Consider the following 27,224-nt stretch of genomic DNA (forward strand, 5'->3'; position numbering starts at 1 on the left):
GGAAATAGTGCTATTGTCTCTGCAATTTGAAAATTACCTCTTTTTCCATTTGGCATATATCATGTCTTGGACAGCTAGTCCGATTTTATTCAAAGATTGCTGAGATTTCAGTTTGTGTGATGACAGTAGGACCAGAAGTATGCAGTTTAATGTACCATCTTTCTTTTGTTATTGTCTGTGATCCTACTAGACAGCCCTTTAGACAAAAACTGTTATAGTAAAGTAGAGACTCTCAGTATGTAACTTTACCAACAGTCCAACCAAAATAAATTTATCAAAAATACTTTGATTTAATAGTTTTGTCATCGCAGATGAATGTGAAATGTCCATTTTTAATTTGAAAGACACCTTTTTTTCCTCTCAAATTGGCTTTCTGATGTAACTTAAAACCTGTTTCTACAGGCCCGAAGACATTTTGAATTGGGTATTTCTTTAGTAGAACAAGCCCACGATCATGAACAGTTCTCAAAAGCATTCCATTACTGAGAGGTAGTTGTAATCTGATAAACGGACCTTTCAGAGAAGGTAAAGTCAGTTGAAACATGATCAAATATTTCCACAGCAGATGAGGTTTCCAGGAAATGACCTGCTTTTGAATAGGCAAGCAATAGTGAAGTGTTCACTGTGGGAATGAAGTTTTTGAATCCAAGTAGGAGGGGAAAATAATAAAATGGGAGGCAGAGAAAATCCTAATAGAGAAATCAATCAAAACAAAACAAAATTGGTCTGCCTGACGAAATGAGTTTTTGAAATGTAGTGTGGAGGCAAGCAATCTTGTCCACAGGCTTGAAAGCCTTCATTTCTCCTTCTCAGGAAGGCCTAATGCACCTTCTGATGTTTGGGATTAAATGGGCTTTCCAGTTTTTCCAGGATAAAGGACTTACTCACTGAACTTTTGGTCACATCAGAGGCAAGTAGCTGGCTTTGTTTTTTTCACCACCTCCCAGTGACTCTACAGGATGTTAGTACAACACTCACCTGCAGTTACTGAGCAACCCTACACTGGAGGCATTGAGGACAAGGGAGATCATTAACTTTTTTTAGTGGTTGATCCCATTCTAACACCATCCCAATGCTGGGCCTTTCCCTTGGGTCCTGCAATCCCCACAATCTCCCTGCTCTCGCCTCAGTTGGAGACCACAAACAGCAGAAGCAAGAGTTTTTTGCTTGTTGCACTCTGCCATTGCAAACCCCAACTACTGTGAGGTTGTCAGTGAGATGAATGCTTGAGTGGGCATATTGGCCACTTAAGGCTTCAGAGTTGGGCAGTAGGGTTGTGTACCAGCATTAATTACCTAGATTAGTCAAAGCAGATGGTGGGGTGCCGCACCCAACCACCACCAAACTTCAGATGGGTAGCGTAGAAGATTTACCCACAACAAAATAGTTTCCTCCATAGTTGCTGCCTGAGTATTTCCAGCATTGTCTGTACTAAAACAAAGCAGGACAATGTTGCAGAAAAGGTCAAAGTGTCAGTTGTAGAAATCTTTGAAACAAAAAATGTAACTTTTGAAGGAGCTAATAGAATGGTTCTTCAGTAATAAAAAGTGATAATTTGCAGTGTCACGTTTTTTTATCAGGAATTTTGATAAAGGATGCCAACAGTAAGACTTTTTTTTCACTTCAATGTTTGCTGTATGTGGGACTGCAAGGATTAATACTGAAGGACTTCTTTTTTTTTATCCACTCTCACTACAGTAATGTCATAGACTTGTGGCAGACCAGCTTAGGGTGACTGAGGAGTAGACTTCTCGTCTTCCTTCATTCATCCCTGTTGGAACGTCTAATTAATGTGGCCACAGTCACAGGTTATTGTGTAGTATAAGGGGATCGCTTGTGGACCAAGAAGTAGTTTTCCTCTACTATGTTAGATTAAGCTGGCCCTTTTCTTCCCTACACACTGAGGCTGGTTACAGCAAACCATCCCCACAATGAGGTATAGACTCTGTTCAGACAAGCATAGAACAGTGGTTTGTCAGGACCTGAAGGGTGATTGTTTGGAAATATTAATAGTAAATACTGGTACAAGAGGAAGAAGATGCACTAAGGGTCCTGGATCACCATGTGGAGCAAACTATAAGGCTCTTGTTTGGACCTGTTCCTTCAGTGGTCTAAATTATCTTTGCTCACTTCATCACATTGTCTGTCTTTTTTTTTCTCTTTCTGCATCTGTAATGTTACATAGCAAATCCATTTCTTTATCAAACTTGAATGTAGTTCAATCAACATAGCGGTAATATCCAGAAATTTCCCATCTCCTCCAGAATCTCAACTTTCTAGTGTGACCAGCATTTTCTATTTTCATTTCTTGATACATCTACTTATTGGGGTTTAGAATTTGGTAAATATTGAATACTAACTGGGCCAAGTTGCTTTGTCGATGCTTAGTTTAATAATGCTAGATGCTATGAATGTTATAGCATTATCCAGAAAACTACTCAAATTTTTAAAAATAGCAATGTGTTTATTTCAATGTTCAATTTTTTTTGCTGTAAATATTTCTGTAGTTATCCTATTTCCATTTGGGGAAGGGGTGTGGCATGGGGGAAGTGTCTCCCTTTGAATCGCAGCAAGTTCAGGTCACTTTTTTTTAATCCTTCATGTAAAAGCTTTCCTTTCTTGACAATGAATCTTCCATGAGGGAAATGTACAAATCCCTGACCAGGTTTAGCTGCAATGAATTTTAGTTAAATGCAAGCTTTTGGGTATAATATCTTTTTATTGAACAATAAAATGTCCATTGTTTGTTTGGAATGGCAAATTTGCATTTTTTTTGTTTCCTTTTCGTCTTGGTTTTTCTCTAATCTGTTTGACATTATAATCTATTCAATGCTTATAACACTCTGCCCACAAAAACTGAATAAATATTACTTTCTTTTAAAGACTCAGACCATGAATTACGTTGGGCAACTGGCTGGGCAGGTGTTTGTCACAGTGAAAGAGCTTTACAAAGGATTGAATCCTGCAACTTTATCAGGGTGTATCGATATCATCGTAGTCCAACAGCCTGATGGAAGTCTCCAGTGCTCTCCATTTCATGTTCGCTTTGGAAAACTTGGTGTGCTCCGTTCCAGAGAAAAAGTGGTGAGTGGCAGCCTTTCTTAATTAGGACAAGCAATTTGCCTTGTACTTACAGGCATAGCAAACCAAGGTTGAAACTGAACTGTTGGGATATGGATGGCACAAGTAGATCATTGAACAGTCCTTTTTTAATTAGCTGTTGGAGTCTAGAACCCAAGATCCAACCCAGACCGATGGAATGATCTGCTTGTGGGACTAGATTGCTTTGCTTTGGAATATATGGTTGGCATGGACGGGTTGGACTGAAGGGTCTGTTTCTGTGCTGTGCATCTCTGATTCTAAGTCTAATTTGTTAATGTCCCAAATTAAACTAGCTTGTTCGCCATGCAAAATCTTTTGATGTTCAATGCCAAGAGGTGCTGAGTTTGTCGTGCCATACAAGAGCACAGGTTTTTTTTAAGATTATTAGATGGTGTGGAAACAGGCCCTTTGACCCAACAAGTCTACACTGACCTGCCAAAGCGCAACCCACCCAGACCCCAATCTCCTATATTTACCCATTTTTTTTTTTGTTAAAAATCCAGTGCAATGAAGGGTGCTGTTCTGAAGTTGTGGATCAGTTTGGCAAGAAGTCAAACAAGCAGTGACATCCTGCCCTTAATTTCTATTAACCCAAGGTGCTGTATTAGGATGTTAATTTGTTGGATCAACCAACACGTGTCTAATATTAAACCAAAGCCCAGCTCAAGATTTGCTAATTATGGTTTTGAAAGAATTTTTTTTTTCTGTCCTGAGAGAACACTAATAAAAAGGAAAACATTTTTACTTTCCAGGCTTGCTTGGAGAAACCTGAAATCCATTTGTCACTTGTTAATATTTACTGTGTAAATACTGTTGTATTGCTGTTTCTAGAAGCTGCAATGGAAGTTTAGTTGCAGTTGAGATGGAGTCGGGGATATGTACAGGATATGCAATTTTTTTTCTGTCTGCAGTTTGAAACAAACCTGAAGCTAAGAGGAAGCCAGTTTATTTTTCCCTTGAGTTGCTGTAAGCTGTGGCCTTTAATCATCAAGTCAGACTTGATAAGTTGTGAGCCAGTCGCACTGTTCTTCCTGGAAAAAGTGCAAGTAGCTGGTGACGAGAGATCAAAGAGCACAAGTCCTAGCAAATTAACCCATTGGCTTTACAAGTCTTTCCTTCCACCCATAATATCGGTTTTGGTTTGTCTGTCTCTACATCTGCACACTGGGTGGTTTCTTAAATGGGAGGGGTTAAGAGTTTGACAAATGAGTTACATCATCAGCTCATAGCTGTGGGTAAATGAACAAATAATTTTATTTGTAATAAAGTCACTTTTTTGTCAAGTCTAGAAATCTGGATGATGCTTTCTATTGGATCAAAAAGGCATGTAAACTGAGCACAGCAAAAACATAGCCGACTGGGAAAGCTCAGCAGGTCTGTCAGCGTCTGGAAAGAATTCTGTTAACATTTTTGGGTCTGGTGACCTTTTTTGATACAATCTTTAACTTTTTTGATGACTTGGGGAATAGTGGGACTTGACTAGTGAGGTGAGATATGTGTAATAATGGATATAAATCAAGAAAAGTATGTTGTATTCTTACAATGAATTGGCTGAGTATAACACTAACGAGGCAACTAGCAAATCTTGAACCAACAGAAATGTTTATCTTTTTAGACCTTGATTTCTATTGTTGGAATATAGCAACATGACCTGCATTTCAGCTCATTGTCATTCAGTACTTTGAAGTGCGAAACCCACAGATCTATCAATAGAGGGGCGGTTTAGTAAATTCATTGCAGTTACTTCACAATATGGATTTGACCTCTTATACAATTTTTTTTAGGTGGATATAGAAATCAATGGAGAGGCTGTGCAATTACAGATGAAACTTGGAGACAATGGGGAAGCATTTTTTGTTCAAGAAACAACAAATAAAAAGGTAAGTTGAAATTTTAGTTTAAGTATAGACCCTAATTAGACTTTGAAAATCAAGGTAAGCAGAAAGTGGTATACCAGTAACTAGCCAGCTTGCCCTTGTGCAATATTGATTTTATTTTAATCCATAGCTGCATTTTATGATCTACAGTGCAGATATGTTCTGTAATTTTACCGAAATGCTATTCATGTGCAAGAGTGCATGGCTCATTTCTTGCTTGTTTTTCCCCCCTACACCTCTCTTTCCCAAAGTCATGTCTACTTAATCCTGTACCTGCCTCAAGAACAATATTTCTTCATCGATCTCATGAAACTGATATTCTTGCATCCTTCTATACAACTGTTCCAAGGAGTGCCACGCTAGTTTCCCAATCTTACTTCCTATGTTGGATCCACTCTGTAAAATCAACTTTTGTATCCCCATGAGGCTCTTCTCATTTTTTTTTGTTTTGTTAACCAGAACTGGACACAGGACACCAGTTGTGACCTAATCAGGTCTGAGTCCTAAGTACTACTTTTGCTCATCTACTCAACTTCTGGTTGTGAAGTGCAAGATCCCATGTGCTTTGTTAGACATCACTGTTCCCTTCAAAGAGCTATGTTCGTGGACTCCAGCTCCCTCTATATTTGTGCATGTTCTGTTTGCTTTGTGGCTGTAGGTTTGGCTAGAGCAGTGGCTTGTTCCCTTTTGTGCCAAGTGTTAGCTTTCCAGTCAAAAACTCTCTCAAATGTCAGTTAAAATTTTAAGCTTATTTGTCTTCTGTATACCTTCACGATAAGGAAAGAAATTTTTTGTGCAGTTTTCTCCTCCACCAAACATTTTCTCCCCCCCCAAAAAAAAATTTCTCCTTTCTCTTCTATGGAAGACTCTGGTAAGCTTTTCATTAAATTTAGCATGGGGAAAGAGAAACCACTGGAGTCAGTGCTGGTTCTTTTTGAAAAGCTAATCCATTTGTCAGACTTTCAGAATTTTCTATTTCTTTCCCATCACTCACCACCATCTCTATCTCCATACTGAGTGACTAATGTTGAATTTGTATCCACCATCCTGTCGGGCAGTGCATTTTGAATGCTGGTCACTCGTTACATTAAAACTGCTTCCTTTTGTGGGGCTATTTATTACCCTAACTGATTTAAAATCCAATTGGTTGGAGCCTGTAATCCATGAATTAGCCACACAAGATCAAGGCGAGTCATTTGCTGGAATGTGTGAAGATAGTTCCTTCATCTTTCGCAAACCAAATGTCTTCAGTTCACTACTCTGAATCAGCATTGAAGCAACTGCAGCTATTTGTTCACTTTTCAAAAAGTATTGGATTTATTCATATTGCAATTTGTCTTAAAGTTTTGAATTTGTCAGTCATTTGGATTGTTTTTTTTCCCTTTGGTCTTTTTTGCAATTTTAATTATCTCTGCTCCAACCTTGAGCTGCCAACTTTCTGCTGTACATAATGTACTCTGGAAATAAAACAAGTTCACATTTCTTAGATGAGACAGTAAATGGCAGAATTAAATAGGCACAACTTGCGTTTGTACAGCATTTTTAAATTTAGAAATGCACCAAGGGACTTTGAGACGAGTCAAAAGCTTAAAACGGCTCTGTCTACCGGGAGAATTAAACAATTGAAAGCTTCTCTCAAAAGGGAACAAGCCTTGGGTTTTAAATATTAGGCAAAAGCCAAGAATTAAAAGGGCTTTTTGGGAATTGTCAGCCTTGTGGTCCTGAGGTACTTGAGGATTTTGCTGTCAGCAGGGAGATGAAATGGTGATACACCAGAAGACTGCTGTCACTAAAACAGTATGAAAAGGCTGCACAGCAGAAGTGCAGAGATCTGTGGTCAGTCAACAGCAAGATAGAGCTGAACAGCTCAATGAATTTTGCATTGCTTTTTGATCTGTGCTGTTCACTGATGCATATAGCACTCCACTTTCAAGTGGAAACTATTTTATAATCAAAAGGACCACCTGCTCGTACTAACTTTCTTTTTGTGTTGTCCCCATCTTGGACACTGGCTCTAAGCGACTCTCCTCTCAGTTGAGCAGAGAGCTCTGCCGATGTGTTGTGGGTGCATAATAACAAAGATAAAGGCTAGCATTATATCTGAGGTGGTAATTTCAACACTGTGTAGCTCCTTTCAGTTCAAAGGTTGTTTTTAATGCAGATATTTAAAATTTGCAAATAACTGCTTTTAATTTCCCAGTAGCCATATAAATTTTTCCTAAGTATTCCATTCCCTTTTGGAAGTTTTACAGTTAAATTTTCTTCCATTATCCTTTCCCACAGTAAATTCAAGATCTCAAATGATTCACTATCTAAGTTGTTTCTCCTTTTGTCTCTTGCCTTTTTAAATCTGTTTGTTTTGGTCGCCAATCAGTCTACCATTGGAATCTATTTACTCTTATCTAAAGCCTTAATTTTTGTCAGAAGTCTCACAACGCCAGGTTATAGTCCAATAGGTTTATTCAAAAGCTTGATTTCAAATAAACCTGTTGGACTATAACCTGGTGTTTCTAACTCTGTGCACCCAGTCCAACACCAGCCGCTCCACTTCATCATTTTGGCTGGCTACCAAACTCCTCAACATCTTAAAAAATAAAAAACAAATCCAGATTTTCTAGTCTGTGTAACCTGATGTCCTTTATCCCTGATACCATTCCAATTAATCTCCTCCTGTGCACAATAGTGTTTTGATAGCTCAGCTATAGTGGGGGGGGGTGCTGACCAGTGCCTTATAAAGGTTTAACATACCTTCCATGTTTACTCCATATAGTTTTTTAGTTTGTAAAATCAAGGATCCTGTTTGAATTTTTGAGCAGTTCTAACCTTATAAATATTTAAGTGCACACTCATTTGTTCCTGCTCTCTTCTAAAATTGTACTAATTTTAGATTTCTGTTGCGTGTATTCTTAGTAAAACCAATTACTAATGCATGTGTCTGTTTAGTTAAAAATTGCACAATACCAGGTTATAGGCCAACAGGTTTGTCTGGAAGCACTAGTTTTCAGAGCACTGCTCCTTCAGGTGGTTGTGGAGGTTTAAGATCATGCTTTCAACCTCCATACTCCATCAGGTGGCTCTCTGAAAGCTAGTGCTTCCAAATTGTCCTGTTGGACTATAACCTGGTGTGTGTGACTTTGTAAACCCCAGTCCAACACTGGCACCTCCTGTCTATTTAATTTTGAGTCTGGCTAGAGTTGAAAGTTGTGCAGTGATCCCAGTCTATGGTGGGATCTGAGTACAGCATATTTTCTTGCTTCGATACATTTGATCCTGATAAGTCAAGTGGGTCACCGTACTCGGGCTGATGGAAAAACTGCATGGATTACAATATGGCTGGCTGATCCTGAAAGAAATTGAGAGCATGAATAAGCTACTGATAATGGCATTGAGATTTAGCTCTTGAGGCAACTTAATTCTGGCAGTCGTGTCGTGGGTTTGAGCAGAAATGAACAATAGTGGTGAGGAATGTATGCAGTTTCATTGACTGACTAAAGGGTGGTGAAATAAGCAAATGAGCTGAGTATCTCTGGCTAATATACATTTTTGATCAGGTAATAAAGTTCAAGCTAGTCATGGATCCCACGATTATGGATCGTCTGAGAAAGTGAGGACTACAGATGCAGGAGGTCAGTAGTGTGTGGTGCTGGAAAGGCACAGCAGGTCAGGCAGCACATGAGGAACAGGAGAATAGACTATTCTCAGCTATGGATCATCTGAACATATCATTCTATCAGCCCTGTCCCTGTCCCTCAAACAGGAAGGAAAAAGCAGATGAATTTTTTTGAATTCCTTTCCTAGCGGTTATGAAGCTGTGGATCATTTAGCCTATCATTGAGAAGTGATTCTACTTGAATAAGATAAATGAGTCCACTTTAATGTGGAAATAGACCAGTTTAAGTTTAAGACAAAGTGAAGGAAGCAGCGTTTTGCCTTTATTACAAAAAAACCTTTGTACTTGCAGTTACCTCTCCAATCAAATAATGTAAGGTACTGTGACTCTGGGAGCAACTTGGTTAGTTTAGAAAACACCAGAATGCCTTAAGTACAAAGTGCAAACCAGGAAGCGTGGCTAGTGTGTGCAATCACCACTTCTGCAACAAAGATGAGCATGTGGAAAGGCAAGATGCTGTAATCTTTCAATTAAAGGCCTGGTTAACTGGCTCAGTGAGGATGCTTTGACACAGAGTATCTTACTGCAGCACTAAAGACTGTGAAGAAGCTCAATAACCTAGAGTGCTGGGGAAGTGGGGAGAAAATAGGCCACAGGTATTGAGATGGGGAGAGGGAATGGAATGGAGAGGCAACTGACATTGAAGTTACAATGTAACTTTCCAGGAGTAGAATGCCTGCCTGGTGCGGAAGGCTTTCCTCAATCCTTCAGAATCAATGATAACATTTGTCCATTCTGGAGCTGAGCCCAGAGTTGACCCTTCCCCACTTGGGGATGATGGGATGGTTGGATTTTGGCACCTGTTTGGCTGTCTGCATGTGCCTTCAACTGGTGGCCATTTGCAGATTGGTCCCTTTTTCTTTATTTTGCTGATGCTTGTTTAGTTTGGACAATCCTGGGTAAGAGATATCCCACATGGTGCGGATTATGCGCTTTTTTTTAGGACCTCTAACACCATTCCTCTACTCTCCACGCTTGTCATGATGAAGCTTGGAGTGAAAGGCCTGGTTGGATTATGTTGTCAGTGACCCACCCACTGCAGCTGATGGGCCACAGCCAGTGCCTCGATACTGGGGATGTACTGAGGGAGGGCACACATACTGCAGCAGCGATCATTCTAGTTGGTTTGCAGGATTGAGGCATTTCTGGTGATTGTTTCCCTTGGGAGGTGGAGAGTCTATTGTATTGTCCATGTCACCAATGCATACATGATGTGGAGGAGCTGGTGTTGGATTGAGGTGGACAGAGTTTAAAAATCTCACGACACCCAGCAATAGTCTAACCGGTTTATTTGGAAGCATCAGCTTTTGGAGTGCAGTTACCTGATGTAGGAATGGTGATGTGAAAGCTAGTGCTTCCAAATAAACAAGTTGGACTATAACCTGGTGTTGTGATTTTCAACTTTGGCCAATGTATACAGAAGGGCAGCTAATGCTGCCGTCTTATTGGGCATGAGCTTAGTACTGGACTTGATATCATTCCTCAGGTAGCCAAACACTTGCAGTAGTTTGCCAGGGAGAGGAGATTTCCAAGGTGTGAGAACTGATCTATAATAGTCCAACACCTCACTGAAACTTGGTCATCCTAATATCTGGATGTTTAGCCTGATAGAATGAGTTCGCTGAGCAAAAATATAAATTGCTGGCAGCATCTGTGGAGAGAAATCTGTTAACGTTGAGTCTAGTGACTCATCCGCAGAACTGATGGTAATTAGGAAAATGTTGTTTTAATGCAGAAGATAGTGGGGGAGGTGTTAAGGAGCAAATGATAGGGGATAGAGTCCAAGGAGAGAGAGAAACAGTTGGACAGACAAAGGAGTGGATGATAATGATCTGGTTAGGCAGGTGATTAGCTGTTTAATGGGGACTATTAATGGCTAACAATGGATTCTGTGTAATGGCAAGCTGTGATAATGTGGCCTGGTTTGTAGGGGTTGGGATAAGGCATGGGAGAGCTCAAGTCCTGAAGTTAAACTGTGTAGACCCTAGAGGGCTACAGTGTCTCCAAACAAGAGGTGGTGTTCTTCCAGCTTTGCAGTGTGCCAGTGAAGCACAGCACGTAAGCCTGAGACATGTTGGCCAGGGAACACTGGTACATTAGTAATTTGGGGCTGTTAATCTAGTCTGATTAGAGAGCCTTGCTGAAAGTGTCGCTGGAAAAGCGCAGCAGGTCAGGCAGTATCCAAGGAACAGGAAATTCGACGTTTCAGGCATAAGCCCTTCAGGAATGAGGAAAGTGTCCAGCAGGCCAAGATAAAAGGTAGGGAGGAGGGACTTGGGGGAGGGGCGATGGAGATGTGATAGGTGGAAGGAGGTCAAGGTGAGGGTGATAGGCTGGAGTGGGGTGGGGGCAGAGAGGTCAGGAAGAAGATTGCAGGTTAGGAGGGCGGTGCTGAGTTCGAGGGAATCATCTGAGACAAGGTGGGGGGAGGGGAAATGAGGAAACTGGAGAAATGAGTTCATCCCTTGTGGTTGGAGCGTTCCCAGGCGGAAGATGAGGCGGTCTTCCTCCAACCGTTGTGGTGTTATGTTCTGGCGATGGAGGAGTCCAAGAACCTGCGTGTCCTTGGTGGAGTGGGAGGGGGAGTTGAAGTGTTGAGCCACGGGGTGGTTAGGTTGGTTGGTCCGGGTGTCCCAGAGGTGTTCTTTGAAACGTTCTGCAAGTAGGCGGCCCGTCTCCCCAATATAGAGGAGGCCACCTCAGGTGCAGCGGATGCAATAGATGTGTGTGGAGGTGCAGGTGAATTTGTGGTGGATATGGAAGGATCCCTTGGGGCCTTGGAGAGAAGTAAGGGGGGAGGTGTGGGTGCAAGTTTTGCATTTCTTGCGGTTGCAGGGGAAGGTGCCGGGAGTGGAGGTTGGGTTGGTGGGGGGTGTGGACCTGACGAGGGAGTCACGGAGGGAGTGGTCTTTGCGGAACACTGGGAGGGGAGGGAAATGTATCCCTGGTGGTGGGGTCCATTTGGAGGTGGTGGAAATGACGGCGGATGATACGCTGTATACGGAGGTTGGTGAGAACCAGTGGGGTTCTGTCCTGGTGGTGGTTGGAGGGGCGGGGCTCAAGGGCGGAGGAGCGGGAAGTGGAGGAGATGCGGTGGAGGGCATCGTCGATCACGTCTGGGGGGAATCTGCGGTCCTTGAAGAAGGAAGCCATCTGGGCTGTACGGTATTGGAACTGGTCCTCCTGTGAGCAGATGCGGTGGAAGCGAAGGATTTGGGAATATGGGATGGCGTTTTTACAGGGGGCAGGGTGGGAGGTGTAGTCTAGGTAGCTGTGGGAGTCAGTCGGTTTATAGTAGATGTCTGTGTTGATTCGGTCGCCCGAGATAGAAATGGAAAGGTCTAGGAAGGGGAGGGAGGAGTCTGAGACGGTCCAGGTGAATTTGAGGTCGGGATGGAAGGTGTTGGTAAAGTGGATGAACTGTTCAACCTCCTCGTGGGAGCACGAGGCAGTGCCGATACAGTCATCGATGTAGCGGAGGAAAAGGTGGGGGGTGGTGCCAGTGTAGTTGCGGGAGATGGACTGTTCCACATATCCTACAAAGAGATAGGCATAGCTGGGGCCCATGTGGGTGCCCATGGCAACTCCTTTAGTTTGGAGGAAGTGGGAGGATTGAAAAGAGAAGTTGTTCAGGGTGAGGACCAGTTCAGTCAGTCGAAGAAGTGTGTCTGTGATTAGAGAGCCTTGGCTGACAAATGTGTCCGAGATACTGCTGCTCTGAAGATGCAGTCCTTGACTCAAGGACTATGTCTATAAATAAATAATGACTTGGTAATGGGACATTGTCCTCCCATGGAGGTATTTCAGAACAGCATTGCTATGATGACATAGCCTGGCTTAACACTACTTTTTCTCTCAATTTGTACTGTGCTCAAATCTGTTGGTAAGGATCATTTATTTGTCTACCATTGTACAACAGGCAGAGGATCGTGACCAATTTCTACAAGTGGCCAAACTTTGAGGATCAATCCTCCCACCTTGTTGAATTCTAAGGCTTTTGAAGTGGAGAGTGATAAAAGTCCATGTATAGACATTACTGTTGCTCTGTGCATTTTCCCTGGACTGTCTTGTTGTGACGATCATATCCACTGCCTCCGTGATGGACTGAATCTCCATTTGTGATTCTGGGAGGTGGTGATTTGAGGATTCTTGCAATAACTTATCTGTGACCCACCTGAGGGAGATTCCCCTGTGCCTCTTACTGCATTCAGTCTTGTTTCCTTTTATAAAGATGTTCATGATTTGGATCAAGCATGCTCTCTTCCTGTCAAGAGTGCTATTCTTCTATATTTTAGCATTTCACTGGGAAGAGTGTCTGTGTGACTCTTTTGGTTTTCACTTGTTGAATAATGTTTTCAATCTCTTGATGCTTACAGATCCCCCCCCCCCCCCCCATCAAGCTACCCACCATCTCAACTCCAACTGAATGCTCAAAGGCTACTTCCAGTGAGTGCTAACTGCATTCTTCTCCTCCGTAACAGGAGATTATATCTCTGTCCTCCCTTTTCTCCTCTCATCGATCTCCCTTGTGGGTTAGCCAAACACCTTTTTTGTAACTTTTTTTAGGCATCCTCTAACCCAGAAGCAGGACACTAATTGTTAGTGTCTATATCCCAGTCTTCACAGTACTAGCTAAGGCCAAAAAGTTCAGTTCTATCCTTGACCAGTGTTTCCTGGGTGCCTGAGGGAGATATTGATTCTCCTCTTAATGTTGGAGTAGGGAGGGGTGTATTGGAAAGGCATATTTGCCAAAGAAGGTTTTTGGAAACTAACTATCAAGAATATGGTCTGGTCAAAAGAAATATTCCTTTTGAGAGCCATATGGAAGACCTCATGGAAACCCGTTGTACCAAACATAGACTCCTGCCTACATGACTAATCATGAGATCTCCATGGTGTCAATATCACTCGGGCAATGAAAGGAGCTGATCGCTGTTGGACTGACCTCCAAATTTGCTTGTCCAGCTCAAATAACCTAGCCTAAACAACAATCGTAACCAGATCCCATGTAAGGAAATTCAACAGACCATAAACTCCTGAAGACGGACTGATTCAATGAGAGGTGCTGATTCTGGCACCACCTCAATGAACTGGTAACAGAATATCCACAGTGCATAGTCTGGCCATCGATCCATTATATGCAGCACCTACCAGGAGACTCAGCTGCTCCACTCCAAACAATTACAGCTGATTTTTGAGAGGTAACCACAATCTGTTAAGTGGAAGTACAGGGCTGTTTCTGGATCAGATGCAACACTGTAAGGAAAGAAAAGCAGGTCTGTAAGTCACTGAAGGCTGATTTCCAACTTTTAAAAATAAATCTCTAACCAATAGGTCAGATGGTGGGTGGGGGAAAACAACCACAAGAAATCCAGTAGCTATCTGACTTTACACAAGAAAATCTGCGTGGTCAAAGCAGTTAGTGTAAGGAACCTATCTGACCTGGGTGCAAGGAGGGGGAGACATTACGTACTATAAATAATATAATTTTGGAATGGAACCTATTGGCTTGCCATAATTCATTAGCAATTTTATTGCTTGGCTTACTTAGACTTTTAAACCTGATACTACACTGCAACCAATTGAGACCCAAAAACGTTCTCTCATTTTGAATCTATTTCCTGCACTTCATTATTTCAAATTGTAATTAACAAATGCACTTGGATACCAGCAGTATGGAACAATCTGCTTTTGAACTGGCAGGCCATGACGATTGATGATCTGGTTTTGTTTTTCTTGCAGTGCCTCCTGTCAGCAACCACGTGATTGTGTAAACAGAAGAAACCCAAACCCAATGTTATTTGGCATTGCCACCAGGAATTTAGTTTTCATTCTGTTCAACTTTTTAGTTTTTTTTTCAACAGTGAATAACTTTTGATCGGGCTTCTTGTACAATTTAGATCTTAACGGTATTTGTGGTGTAAGAGGATGTAAAGAACTGGTTAATGAGTAGTAACACTTTACAGCTCAGGATATCAAACCTACACCCTAAACCTCAACCTGAGCTACAAACCTTTAGTAACACCCTGGAATAATGTAAATGATGGAAACCAATGAAATTTGAAATTAGGAAAATAAACTTGCAGGTCTGAGGATTGAGTGGGACTGACTTGATTTACTCTTGGATGGACTGAATGGCCTTTTGTACTGCATATAAATCTTTGTTAGCTTTTTTTTTTAAAAAGCCAACCAGTAGTATTTGACCCCCTGCACTGAAATCTCAATCCAATGCTGAGAAAGAGGGGAGCGCGATCTAGAGACAGAGCACAAAATTATTCTTTTGGTTCTACTTTTAATTTGCATAATCTCATAAGGTAACTTTATTTTTACTGAAGCCAATTACGACTGCATTCAATGGAAATGTCAAGAAATTATTGGTTTGAAGGTTATCAGCAATTTGGTAATATCTCTGACCTTCCTTTGCTGCCTTATAAAAAATGTATATGTTCCACAGGAGTTGGAATCTTTTTATAATTGAGTAAAAGTATGTAGCCTGTTCCTGCAAAGACTCTTTGAGCTCTCTTGACCTTTTTTGTGACCTTTGACCTTTTTTCTACTAGCCATATTTTTGTACTCCAACTTTATACTGTGTTCTGGATTCTTTAATCCCAACACACTCTCTCCTGGACAAAGCAACCCATTTGATTTTTCATGTCATTTCATCCCTTTTAGGCAATCACTTCCTCTACTGCCATCCATCCAGCAATGGATCAAAAGGAAATGCATTAGTATTTTTGTTTTAAGCAGAGATGCTAATTTTATTTCTGATCACAACTTCCTCCTTAAAGCACCACCGTTTGCTACTGCGCATTTCAAACTTCAGGGGCTATTTATTGTGGACTTCGTTAGGGGCAATGACTGTAATTTCTTTGAATATTGTGTACCCTCTTTCAGCAGAACAATGAGACTTTGATCTCTGGCAATTAAACCAGAAGCCCGGTATCTGGTAAATTCCTGAACCGGTCACGCGATCATGTTCATCTCCCCTCCGTTTGACACTTTAGTCTCAGTGTAGTAACTTTGTATAAGCCAAATGCTAAAACATAGACCTCACAATTTTACCCCTTCTCGTAACCATTGTGCTATACTTTTTTAAAAACAAAACAAAACTCTACCTTTTTTTGGAATGAAGATAGGTTTGTCATGTGATGCGAATGCTGTCTCTGTAGCCTTTCATCTCAAGTCCTATTTGAAATAACTCATTGTTTGGAATTGTAATTAAGAGGTTACATAACGATTGCTGTGGAATCTCCCTGGGAATTCTTTGGTTCAGTAAAATGTTAAGAACTTTTTTTATAATTAATGTTTTGTCAAAGGCTGTAGAACAAACTTCATTGGTATGTGTTTTCTGCCTTTGGTTATGGGTTTGTCTTAATTTTTCTTTTACATTTTTGGATAGAAGTCCCTTTTTTATGTCTCCTCTCCACCCTGCCCCCCTGGGTGGCATGAGTTTTCCACTCTGACTCCTCTGGGCCTATCCTGAAGAGTATAGAAAGTATCAGACAGAAGAAAGTTAGCCCTTTTTTTTTGAATGAACTACATTATTAATCTCTCTTTCCATTTGTCTCAACCCTGTAAGCTTTTCTCCTCAAATAGATGCTCATTTCATTTCTTCTTTGCAAGTTGCTTTAATGTGATGACTCACTGTGCCACCTCCTAATGGTACGTTCCAGATCATAACCATTCGGTACGTTGCTAACTTTGACTGGAGTCCCTTTTTCCTTTAATTGTGGAGCAGTCATGATGCCCTGGAATCCCAAGTATTTGTTACCATGAATAGAATGTTTGCTTGATATAAAATTTCATAGTCCGTGTATTCACCTAGATTTAAAAATGTGTTGTGCACACTTGAGCTGCACCCCAGTCACCCTGTTTTTGAAGAAATCTGGAGAGAAAAATCACTGTTTTAAGTGCATTCAGATAATTATTCTAAACCTGGTATTGACATTGAAAGTTTTGAAGGAAGGTGGGGCAGTGCGTCTTAGGGGATGTAGTCTAACTGTTGTAAAATGAGATTGCCAGGGTATATTTGCTTTTTTCCTGAAGAAAAATAAAGCTTGTGTTTCTGGAGCATCACTTGTGACTACACAATCCTCTAGATCATTGGACAGTCAAAGAAGCTTTTTTTATTTGGTGTGCAATTGCTGCTTTTAATGTATTAGATGTGATGTGCCACTGGTTAGCACTGCTGCTTCACAGCACGAGAGATCCAGGTTCGATTCCACCTTCTGGGGACTGTGTGCAAACTCCCAAAAATACATTCTCCCTGTGTCTGTGGAGATATGCTCTTTGTTCCCGCAGTCCAAAGGTATGCAAGTTAGGTGGATTGTCAATGGTCAGGGATGTTGCAGGCTAGGTGGATTAACTGAGTGGGATACTCTTCAGAGCGTTGGTGTGGGTTTAATGGGCTGAATGGCCTGCTTCCACATTAGCAATTCAAATTTGCTCACAGCAAACTCCAACTGAAGGCAATTTGATAACGTTAAACTTTTTTTGTGATGTTGATTTGAGGGACAAATACTGACCAGGGCATTGAGTGCACTACCCCTGCTCTTTTTTTGAGAGGGGCTGACCAGGTCTTGAATGTTGCATATCTAAAGATTGCACCTCCTGATTTTCTGTTGCACACTCACCACCCTGAAGTATCTGCCTTGGTTAGTATGCTCAGTCTTTAAATGGAATCTGTGCTCAGAACATTCTGACTCAGCCATGAGTCCCTTTCTAAAATTTCATGATAATCTGGTGACTATTACTTGGATGCATTTCAGAAGAAGAAAAACACTTGATTAAACATGCCTCCGTATAAATGCTACCTTTGCAATACCTGAAATGAGGTTATGGGTATGGGATTGTGAACGTTTTTTCCTTTTGCCAAAGGATCCAGAGTCTCTCACTCAGTTGTGTATTAATGAATAACAAACACTTGAGTGCTCACTTCTGACTGCTATAGTGATTCACATTAGGTGCAATTGAAATTTAATGTTTGTTTTTTGTTTTCAGGCAAACGTTCCTTTACACTTGAACACTTCACCTATCCTTGGATCAGAAGGTGCTGTGCTAAAAGAAGGAGCAGGAAGACTGAGAGATTCTACTGGATCCATGCACACATCAGTACCAATTCATGTAACGCAGGCTACTCCAGAGAACCAACTGAGTAACAGCTCTGCAAAGAAAAGAAGGAAAAGGAGGCGCAAGTCGAGAGTGGATAGTGTAAAACGAGATAATAGTGATACTTCAGAGAATGAAGATATGTTTCCTATTGAAATCAGCTCTGAGGAAGAGATTGAATTCCCAGAAACTGTCAGGTGTGTACAAAAAAAAATCCAGAAATTTAAAAGTTAATTCCAAGGAAGCATGTTGCTTCAGTTGCTTGCAACTTTATTACTTTCAGAATTCACAAATGTCAAAATTTTGGCTCTTTGTTCAAGTCAAAGGGGTATGCAGAATCATGTTTTTTCTGCTGAATGCCAGTTTTGATAGACTAATTTTTTACCACTACTTTTTATCTAGTCATGTCATGTAATAGTTTGGAATGAGGAACCTGAAGTTGCAAAATTGGGTAACAACTGTTCGACTTAAAGCAACCTAGATAGAAATTGCTTAATGTTTCCATCTTTTTACAGGATCCTTATACCCAATGTTCATCTCTTCCGTTCTCTCTCTCAATTTTCTTCTTATCCAGCACATTGGATTGTATTCACATGGCTGAGGGGAGAAACAGTAGATACACTTTTTTTTTATTTGTCTTGCACACACTCTTGTCAGCCATTTTTCCAAATGCAGACTGGTGCTAGACATCTTCTGAAACTGAAGAATGGAATTGCTTGTCTAAATCGGTCTTTTAGTTTTCAAAAAAAAATGGCATTCTGTGAAACCTCCTGAGATTGCATGTGTCTCAATTTGGCTCCAGCTAACAGTGAGCCCATTGGCAGCTGTTCAGTTCACGAAATGAGTAAATGGGAAATTGTGGATCTCTGTGCTGCATGTATTACTTCAGGCCTCGGTGTCTGGGGGAGAAAACTTATAGTAGAATATACTTTTGTTTTAAAAAAAACTTTGCATTACGAGCAACTGGTGGAGAGAACAGAAGCTCTTGCTTATTGGGTAGCATTTGTTTTAATTTTAGATTGCGGGGGGGGGGGGAGAACTGAACTCCATTTAACTAGAAAAGTTTGCAGGGCTTAAGAATTGGCAGAATCTGTTATCGTTGTGGGTCAGTCAACCAGTTCACATCCATCTTGTGAAGAAAAATTGAATTGTTGTATGTTACTTCATTCACAAATTCACTTCACTATATAAACTAATGCAGGACTGGATACATGCCTGAAGCCTTTCGAGGATCGTGATTCTGCCAAATGAAAGAGATGGATACTTAACCGAGAGAACCTTTTTTTTTCAAAGAATGGAAAGCGTATTCTGTGTTGCTTGATGCTTAGTGTGGTTTAAGTGCCAAGTCATGGAATGCTATTAGCGTACATGTGTCATGAGATTATTCCACTTTTTAAAAAAAAATCCAATGTGGAATTAGATTTGTTGTGGAGGGACGCTTCTGAAAGTGAAGGAGTCACATCTGATCCCGTATGGAATTCTTCCAATTATGCCATAGCTAAAGTTGGGTTGCAACGGTTGCTTATAGGCCATTTTTAATTTGACTGCTTTTTACAATTTTCAATTGTACAAAGATGCACTTTTTTTTCTAGCTACCATCACTTTAATTGTAAATGGCACATTTAAGTTTTTTTTCACCTTTCAAAATGGTAGCATTCCACACTAGTAATTCCTATTTTTGAAGTTGACCTTTTTTGTTCTTGAAGGATTTTGGAGATGTCAGTGGTTGACCAGTACAGTAACCTACAGTCACAATGGTGTTTATCAACACTCTCTACTGGAATAACTCATACGTGAATGATTTGGACTTGACAGTACAAGGTCTAAGCTTTGAAATTTGACTATGATTAACTTGAAAATGGTAAGGTGAGAAAGGTAATAGCTTTTAAGGGAACGTGGTTAGGCTGATGCAATAAATTGATAACTGACAGAAGTTACCGTGCGGAAAAACATGAGGTCATGTGAGGAGAATACAAGGGATATAATGCTGGCATTTCCTTTTTTAAATATTATATTCAGATCTGGGGTGATTTTGTGTTCAAATCATTTTGAAGGTGGCATAGAATCCTGGGCTTTCTAATTTGAGACAGAACACAAAGGTCATGTTGTACTGACAAGTTCAACAACCTCTGACATATTGTCACTTTTCTAAAGTGCTGCAATTTGAAGGCTACAAAACTTATGGAGCTGTAGAAAAGGGGTCTAAAATGGTTTGTGATGAATAATTGGTGTCATGAGCTGATTGGAAGCGCTCAGTTGTTTTTTGAGCAGAGAATGAACTTAAAATCAACACAATTAAACTATTAAATGAATAAAGTTTTTAAAAATGAAATTTCCTTTTGGCTGAACATTTTAAAAAGTGAGTGGTAAAAGAATCAGTAATGTACACGAGTGAGTTCTTGCAGCCAATGGCTAGAGTTTGCACTGCATGATACGGGAGTTTGAAAGTATACATATTGTAATTTTCAGATTAATTGGATGAATACTTAAATGGATTTCGCCAATAAGTTTCAACTTGGACTAACTCTTTCGGGCAGCATACAGAATTGTTGGGCCGAATAGCCCCTTTATTTTTGAGTGCAGTACTTGTCAACAGCTGACACCTTTTTTTTTGCCCTGCTTATTCTGTGCAGGTCAGATGCTGCGCATTTGTGATGGTTTCATTCCTCCTGAGTGCCAGCCGCTAATTATAGCGCAAGCCAAGTTATATTTGTTGTTTACTTCAATCATTCATTGCCTACGCATTAAATGTACTGAAGGGCAGATAGCATTTGTCTAGTGTCGTCTTTCTCCTTCATATGTCACGTAATGCATGTTGAAACCTTAATTGTCTTTGTGATTTTCTCAGATCGCCAGCCTGAGACTTTTGAACAACCTAAAGTTTTAAATATGCTTTGCTACAAAGCATGAAACTTTTTAAATATTCACCCTTGTGTTTGTTAATGGCTGTGGTAGATTTATGAAAAAAGCAGAAATTTGCTAATTGGTTACATTTTGGAATGCATTTCTATATCAATATATTTGAGTGGTAGAGTTCTATTAGTTAATTGAGTGGACGTTCTGGACTGTTTTATAATCGTAAAATGTTAATGTTTGTTTTTATCCAGAACAGCAACAAGAAAACAAACACTTGACGACAGTGCCACTTAGTGGTAGATGCATGTTACTACATTGGAGCGCTCAATGAATTGGGATCATGCCCTCTGGATCCTAGATTCTCCCATAAGGGAAATTACTTTCCACATCTAGTCTGTCCCTTAAGGATTTTACCTTTTTTGTCATTCTTCTAAAGTCCAGTGAATATATGTCTGTCTGACCGACTTACCTTCTCCATACCTGGGATCAGCCTTGTGACCTTCACTTCCTGTATGCCTTTTCCTTCAATAACTGCTTGGTATTTTTTATTGCAGAAGGACTTTTGATTCTCTGCTGTAGCTTCCTGCAGTCTCTCTTTTTGAATAATCTTCACCTGCTTCCTTCCTCCTGACAAAGTGGAAATTTCTCACACTGTATATTTCACCTGCCAAGTTTTTATCCACAAGCTTAGCCTATCTGTATCCCTGGCAGACTGTTGCCATCATCCTTACTACTTGCTTTTCTAATTACTTTGTCATCTGCAAAGTTGACTATAGTACATTCACTTTCCTCATTGAAGTCATTTAATATATTGTAAATGATTGATCCTAGCACTGATTCCTTTGGCACTTCTCTAGTTACAGTTTATCATATTGAAAATGCCCCCTTATCCCAAATCTGATATCTATTAATTAGCCAGTCCTCTGTCCATTCAATCCAGTCCCCCTCACCCCATAGGGCCTGAGAGTAACCTTTTTATGTAACACCACCTGAAAATCCCAATCTATCTACTGCTTCCCCCTTTATCTATTCTATTTGTTATCAGCGGTTGAGTCGTACCATTTAATTTAGGACTGGGTTAAATTGAGCATTGAGACCTTTCCCCATCAGTATCCCCTTTTGTATGATTTTTTAAAAAAAATCCATTCATGGCCCAGGATTATTTCTGAGTTTAATTGTTGCTAACTTGTGCTCTAAATTGGGAAAATAATGGGGGCACCAAATGGTTGAAGTGGAATTCTAGGCCATGTCATTATTCTCACTGAACAATTGCAAATTGCTGTTGAAAGCTTCCCATTTCATGACTCTTGTTTTCCCTCCTGAAGGAACTCCACAAATACTTGCAGTGACAAGAATCTTCAGGTACATCCACTTTCTGACAGCGAATGTTCCTCCAGACCTGGGTATGTGGCCTTTTTTGAGTTTTGTGATATCGTTGACTCATTTGTGCATTAACGAATACCGCACTTGCTGTTCTATCTGCTTTCTCTTGGAGCTAGTGCTTGTTCTGCCAAGTGGCAAGCAATGCATTGAGCATAATGGAATTTAGGGTGTAAGGGGGTGGGCAAAGTTTGTTTTCTTGTATCTTGGGTCATTAATTCCTTTCTTCTGTATTGTGCAGCAATCTGCCAATAGTGTAGGATGTAAAATGGAAGCATCTACACAAATAACATTCTATTTTTATGCACTGTAGTAGGTGTGGGAAACATCGCTGAGGTGACAAGCATTCTAACAGTATTTAGATTCAGAAATTTTATTTTGGAGCCTCATGTTAGCATGTTGTGTAGTCAGAACTTAAAGTGCAAATTCTTAGCAATTTTAGTGTTTATTGCATGGTCAAAGTGTGAAGTTTTTTCTTTTTCACAAAAAAAATTTGCTCATGGGATGTGGTATCACTGGATAGGCTTACATTTCTTGTCCATCTTTTGGTTTGCTCTGGAGAAGGTGATGGTGACCAGTGCTGTCATGAAATTGTGTTCTTTTCAGTGAAGGGACACCCATAAACCAGTTAGGATCAGAGATCCAGGATTTTGCCCCAGTGACTATGGAGGAATGACAATATATTTTCCATGTCAGGATGGTGAGTGGCTTGGATGGAAATGTCCAGGTCATGCTCTCCTGTCCTTAGGTGGTAGCGGTCATAGAAGCTACTGAGGAGGCTTGGAGAATTTCTGCAATGTGTTTTGTACATGGCACATTATGTTGTTACTGTGAGGTGGTGGTAGATTGGCTCCCTATCAGGCAGGCTGCTTTGTCCTCTGATGCCAAGCTTCCCGAGTGCCTTTGCAGCTGAACTCATCTGGGCAAATGTCCCATCATGCTCCTGTCCTGGGCCTTTAAGTGGGCAGATTTAACACATAGGTGAGTAACCTCTCTCCTATTTCCTATCCTCTGACTTCTTTCACCTCACCATATGTGTATGGCTGGTCCAGTTTAGTCTGTCTCTGGTCAATGATAACTGTCAAGATGTTGGAAATGAGGAATTGAGCAATTATATTGCCATTGAATGTCAAGAAGCAATGTTTTAGATTCTTTTTCTTGAGAGGGTCATTGCCGAGCTCTTGCATGACTCTTTTATTTGTCAGCTCAAGCCTGGATGATGTGCTGTGTTCAGACAGGGACAGCTTCAGTGACTTGCTGAAAGCAAGTCATCCTGAAAAGGAAACCATTGTCACTGTACACCTGATCTTGTGGAGTGTAGACCCTTGAAGTTCTGATGTGTGGACATAAGGCACTATCCTGTGAACTCTTGGAATAATTGTCCTGGAGCTGAGATTGATTTCCACCAATTGCAACCTTTTGTTTATGCGCCAGGTGTGGTTCTGGACAGTAGAGTGCTCCTCACTGCATCCCAGTTCCCATTGTCTCTGGTTTTGTCTAGGGCAGTTGTTCTCCTCTGTACGGTTCTGCCTTTTTGTCCCTGTTTGAACAAATCTGAACTGTTTCTGATCAAACCCAAACCGCATGTCTGTTAGCAGGTTATTCCTGCTAATCCATAATCCCTTCTATCATTTTTGAGACTAGACCAATGGTCCGGTAATTGGCAGATGGAATTTATCCTGCATTTTGTGAGCTGGTCATAATCTGGTCAGTGTACCATGTTGTCAGATGGTTGGTTTGTGAACACCTGACTCCAGAGCATTAACCCAGCACTCCAGATTCTTCTGATGAGATTGCCACATCACTACTGCATTCTTAATCAGAGTGCAGCATTTGCAAAAAAAATTGTTAATGTTGCTTTAAATTCTGCAGAACTGAACAATGTCAAAGCTGTGAGCAAAACTTACTCATTAGTGTCAGGCAATTCATTGATCTGGTCCTGAAATGATCCGATTTTCTTCCACCAGACAATGGTGAGCCTCAAATTATCTGCCACAGAAAGAGGTTGAGGCCATTACCACTGACTGCCTTGAAAATGGCCCCCAAGAGCTGTTTCTAAAGAGACCAAAGAGTATGGGTTGATATAGGGAACATGGGATTGAATGGTGGAAGGATCTGGAGAAAGGGCTGACTTGGCCTACTATTTTCTGAAAATGAGGACTGCAGATGCTGGAGATCAGAGCTGAAAATGTGTTGCTGGAAAAGCGCAGCAGGTCAGGCAGCATCCAAGGAGCAGGAGAATTGACGTTTCGGGCATAAGCCCTTCTTCAGGAATGAGCTCATTCCTGAAGAAGGGCTCATGTCCGAAACTTCGATTCTCCTGCTGCGCTTCTCCAGCAACACATTTTTCAGCTACTATTTTCTATGGAAAATGTGAGGACTGCAGATATTGGAGCTCAGTATAAAGTTAGAAATATTGACATTTTGCTTTTCCCTAATCTGAATGATTTGTCTGTTAATTGGTAGCAAGCAAACTGTCGACTATTTGTGGCTGATATCAGTCATGTTTCATTAGAGCAAGAAATTCACATTATTCTGAATTGTTCACTATAATTGGCAGCTCTCTTGGCACAATTGTTTTGCTGAGTCACTAATAACAAATGTAGGGTTGCTGGTTATCTGAAATGAAATAGAAAACCTTGGAATTAATTGGGCAGTCAGCATTGTAATGTAAAAGGATTCTTAAGGCCTACCTCTTTAATTTGGATTTCCACCCGCTCTCCCCCACCCCACTCCTCACCCAAATACAACTAAAGGCATTTAAAAGGGGGTATCCTGCACTTTATTTTTTAATATACTTAATTCTCCATCTATCAATGTCTCAAATATTTTAATCAGTTAATTAGATTTGAAGGCAAAACACTGCAGATGCTGGAAATCTCATGTCAACAGAGAATGCTGAAGGAACTCAGTAGGTCTGGCAGCATCTGTAGAGTGAAACAGTTAAAACATTTGAGTTCAATCTGACTTCTGAACTGAAGAGTCCTACAAAACTGTGTTAACTGTTTCTCTCCACAGATGCTGCCAGACCCGCTGAGTGTTCTCAGCATCCTCTGTTAGATCGGACTTCTTGTTTTAAAAAAAAAACTTCTATTTTCAGACTGAAAACAATATATTGTTTGCTTAGCTCAGATGTGTCCTGGATATGTATTGTGACTTGTCATTGCAGTTAAGTGTCATGCATCAGTAATGTAACAGCCAGCTCCATTGCTGTCCTTGCCATTTTGTACTTTGTTCAGCTGTTTTGGCAAGAGCAGGTCAATCTCTCTAATTTAATTCTGCTTTCTTTGCTGCATTGCAAAAACTCCAGTCTGCCAGTAGAAAACAATGAACATACTTCACATCTTTTGGTTCCCGTTGCTGGAGGCTTGTCTAGCTCTTGTCCACAGCCATCGCCTCTTTTTCCATCTTTGCTCAGGTATCAGTCAGAATGCTGCTGCATTGTTTTGCTGCTTGTGATGCTGCTAACATATTAACCATTCTTGATGTTTGTTTTTAATCTCTTTTTAGTTAACATGAAGAAATGTTTTTATTCATATACTTGCTTTGAAATATAATCTGAATTTGTGTTTTTGTTTTCAAAGAATTGGGAATTATTGTAGCCTGTTTAAAAATGCTCCCAAGATCTGAGAGCAAGTTGGGAGATTTGACTTGTACATGCCAGAGTTTGAAAGTCTTAAATTATTGGATGCCATATTCTGTTTTAGGCTTATAAAGTCTCATATTTCGGGGTGGAATTAATTGCAATAGTTTCCTTCATGCGAGTGTTTTATTCATCGCTTTACTGTAGTTTTATCCTTAGTGCAGTCTGTTCACGCTTTTTGTTTTGAACCTTTTTTAGCTGCATTCGTCTTTTGGTCGGTTGGTCTGTCCTCTCTTTCTACACCTACAAAAACTGAATATTGTACCCAACATTCTGTTGGCAGAAGTAAAACTCGGCTCTTTTAAAATAAGTTCTGGGTAGTGTTACTGACTGGGGCATGTCTTATATAACCTTGTGACATTTAAATAAAATAGTTGCCTCAGAGCCTTTTAAACATCTGTACATTGTTTGTGGTCACTAAAATATATTTGTAATGCTGTTACAATACTACCTTAGTGACTTTTCTCTCAGACCTGCAGTAATGCAGTGTGATGGGTAGCCCTCGGTTTAGCTCCACTCATTGCTTTATGTTCCTGGATCTTGGCTAAAATTTGCCAAAACTAAGTCCTGCATGTATGCAGAGAGCTTCAAATTACCTGGAAGCCCACTCTTAAATATACTCTGCATGTAAGTGGAGGTGTTCCTGTACTTTGAACATTTTAAGGTTACTCTGCTTTAGTCTTTGAAGTATCTAGGCTGTGCAGTCACCGCCCTCATTAAAGTGACTTGTCACCCATCTAGTAGTTTTGTTTCATCTGGAAGCAAACCTTTCTGCAGTCCAATTAGTGATATTGCTCCCCAGATATATAATAAAGAAAAATATAGGTAATTGATATCACATTTGCACTTTGGAGAAACATTTATTAGCTGTTGAAGGTTATAAAATGAAATTGGAAGTTCCTGATCTTGTCTGTTTTTGTTAATTTTGAATCTTGGCAACAACTAACCATTACTCAGTTTTTTGTTTTTTTTTGTATCTCAAGGGCTTGCAGGATTAGTTGGAGTAAGTGACAGTGAATGAGGGATCATGTTGTAAGCAATGCAGAGTGGTAGAGCATGTGATTTATAGTAACAGGGAAGCAGATAGCAAGTGAGGGATTGCAGAGAAAATGGGCACTCTTGTTGATTGGAGTAGGGAAGGTAATCATCCTGCATTGTTGAGCCTTCCTCCAGATGGCTGAGACTGCACTGACCTGGGTGGCAACCTCAGCAGGTTGGCATGGTCTGGTTTAGTGCCACCATCATTGGTCATCAGGGAACAGAGGGTGCTACCTGTGCACCACTCCCTCCAGCAGGACACCCAGGTTCCTGCCATTGCCATGAGGTAAACATCAGCAACCACACAGGGCAGCTCTGGACTGACTGTGTGCTTTGGGTGCACAATGAAATTTTGAAAACTGGATGGACACAAGGGATGGTGGTATTCATGGATTTGTGGTAAGCTTGTCCTGGAAATGGCACATGGTAAGATTGGTCTGGAATTGGATGTGAGGGATGCTGATCGGGCAGGTTCGGGAGTTGAAGCAAGCTCGCTAAGATACAATGAAAGGTTTTAATAGAGGATGCAGTTATGTTTTGTACTTTGGGA

General features: G+C 40.6%; 1 protein-coding gene across 1 annotated transcript in view; it reads left to right on the forward strand.

The window, feature by feature from the left end:
- Nucleotides 1–27,224, forward strand: part of lpin1a (lipin 1a) — an 81,713-nt gene that overhangs the window by 4,183 nt on the left and 50,306 nt on the right. The window contains exons 2-5 of the mRNA XM_060853505.1: nt 2,884–3,084; nt 4,887–4,982; nt 17,650–17,954; nt 21,939–22,016. Coding sequence (XP_060709488.1) covers nt 2,893–3,084; nt 4,887–4,982; nt 17,650–17,954; nt 21,939–22,016 — 671 coding nt within the window. The 5' untranslated portion in view covers nt 2,884–2,892. The remainder of the gene's footprint in view (nt 1–2,883; nt 3,085–4,886; nt 4,983–17,649; nt 17,955–21,938; nt 22,017–27,224) is intronic.

This window comes from Hemiscyllium ocellatum, chromosome 3 (genome assembly GCF_020745735.1).
Source record: "Hemiscyllium ocellatum isolate sHemOce1 chromosome 3, sHemOce1.pat.X.cur, whole genome shotgun sequence".
In the NCBI taxonomy this organism is placed as follows: domain Eukaryota; kingdom Metazoa; phylum Chordata; class Chondrichthyes; order Orectolobiformes; family Hemiscylliidae; genus Hemiscyllium; species Hemiscyllium ocellatum.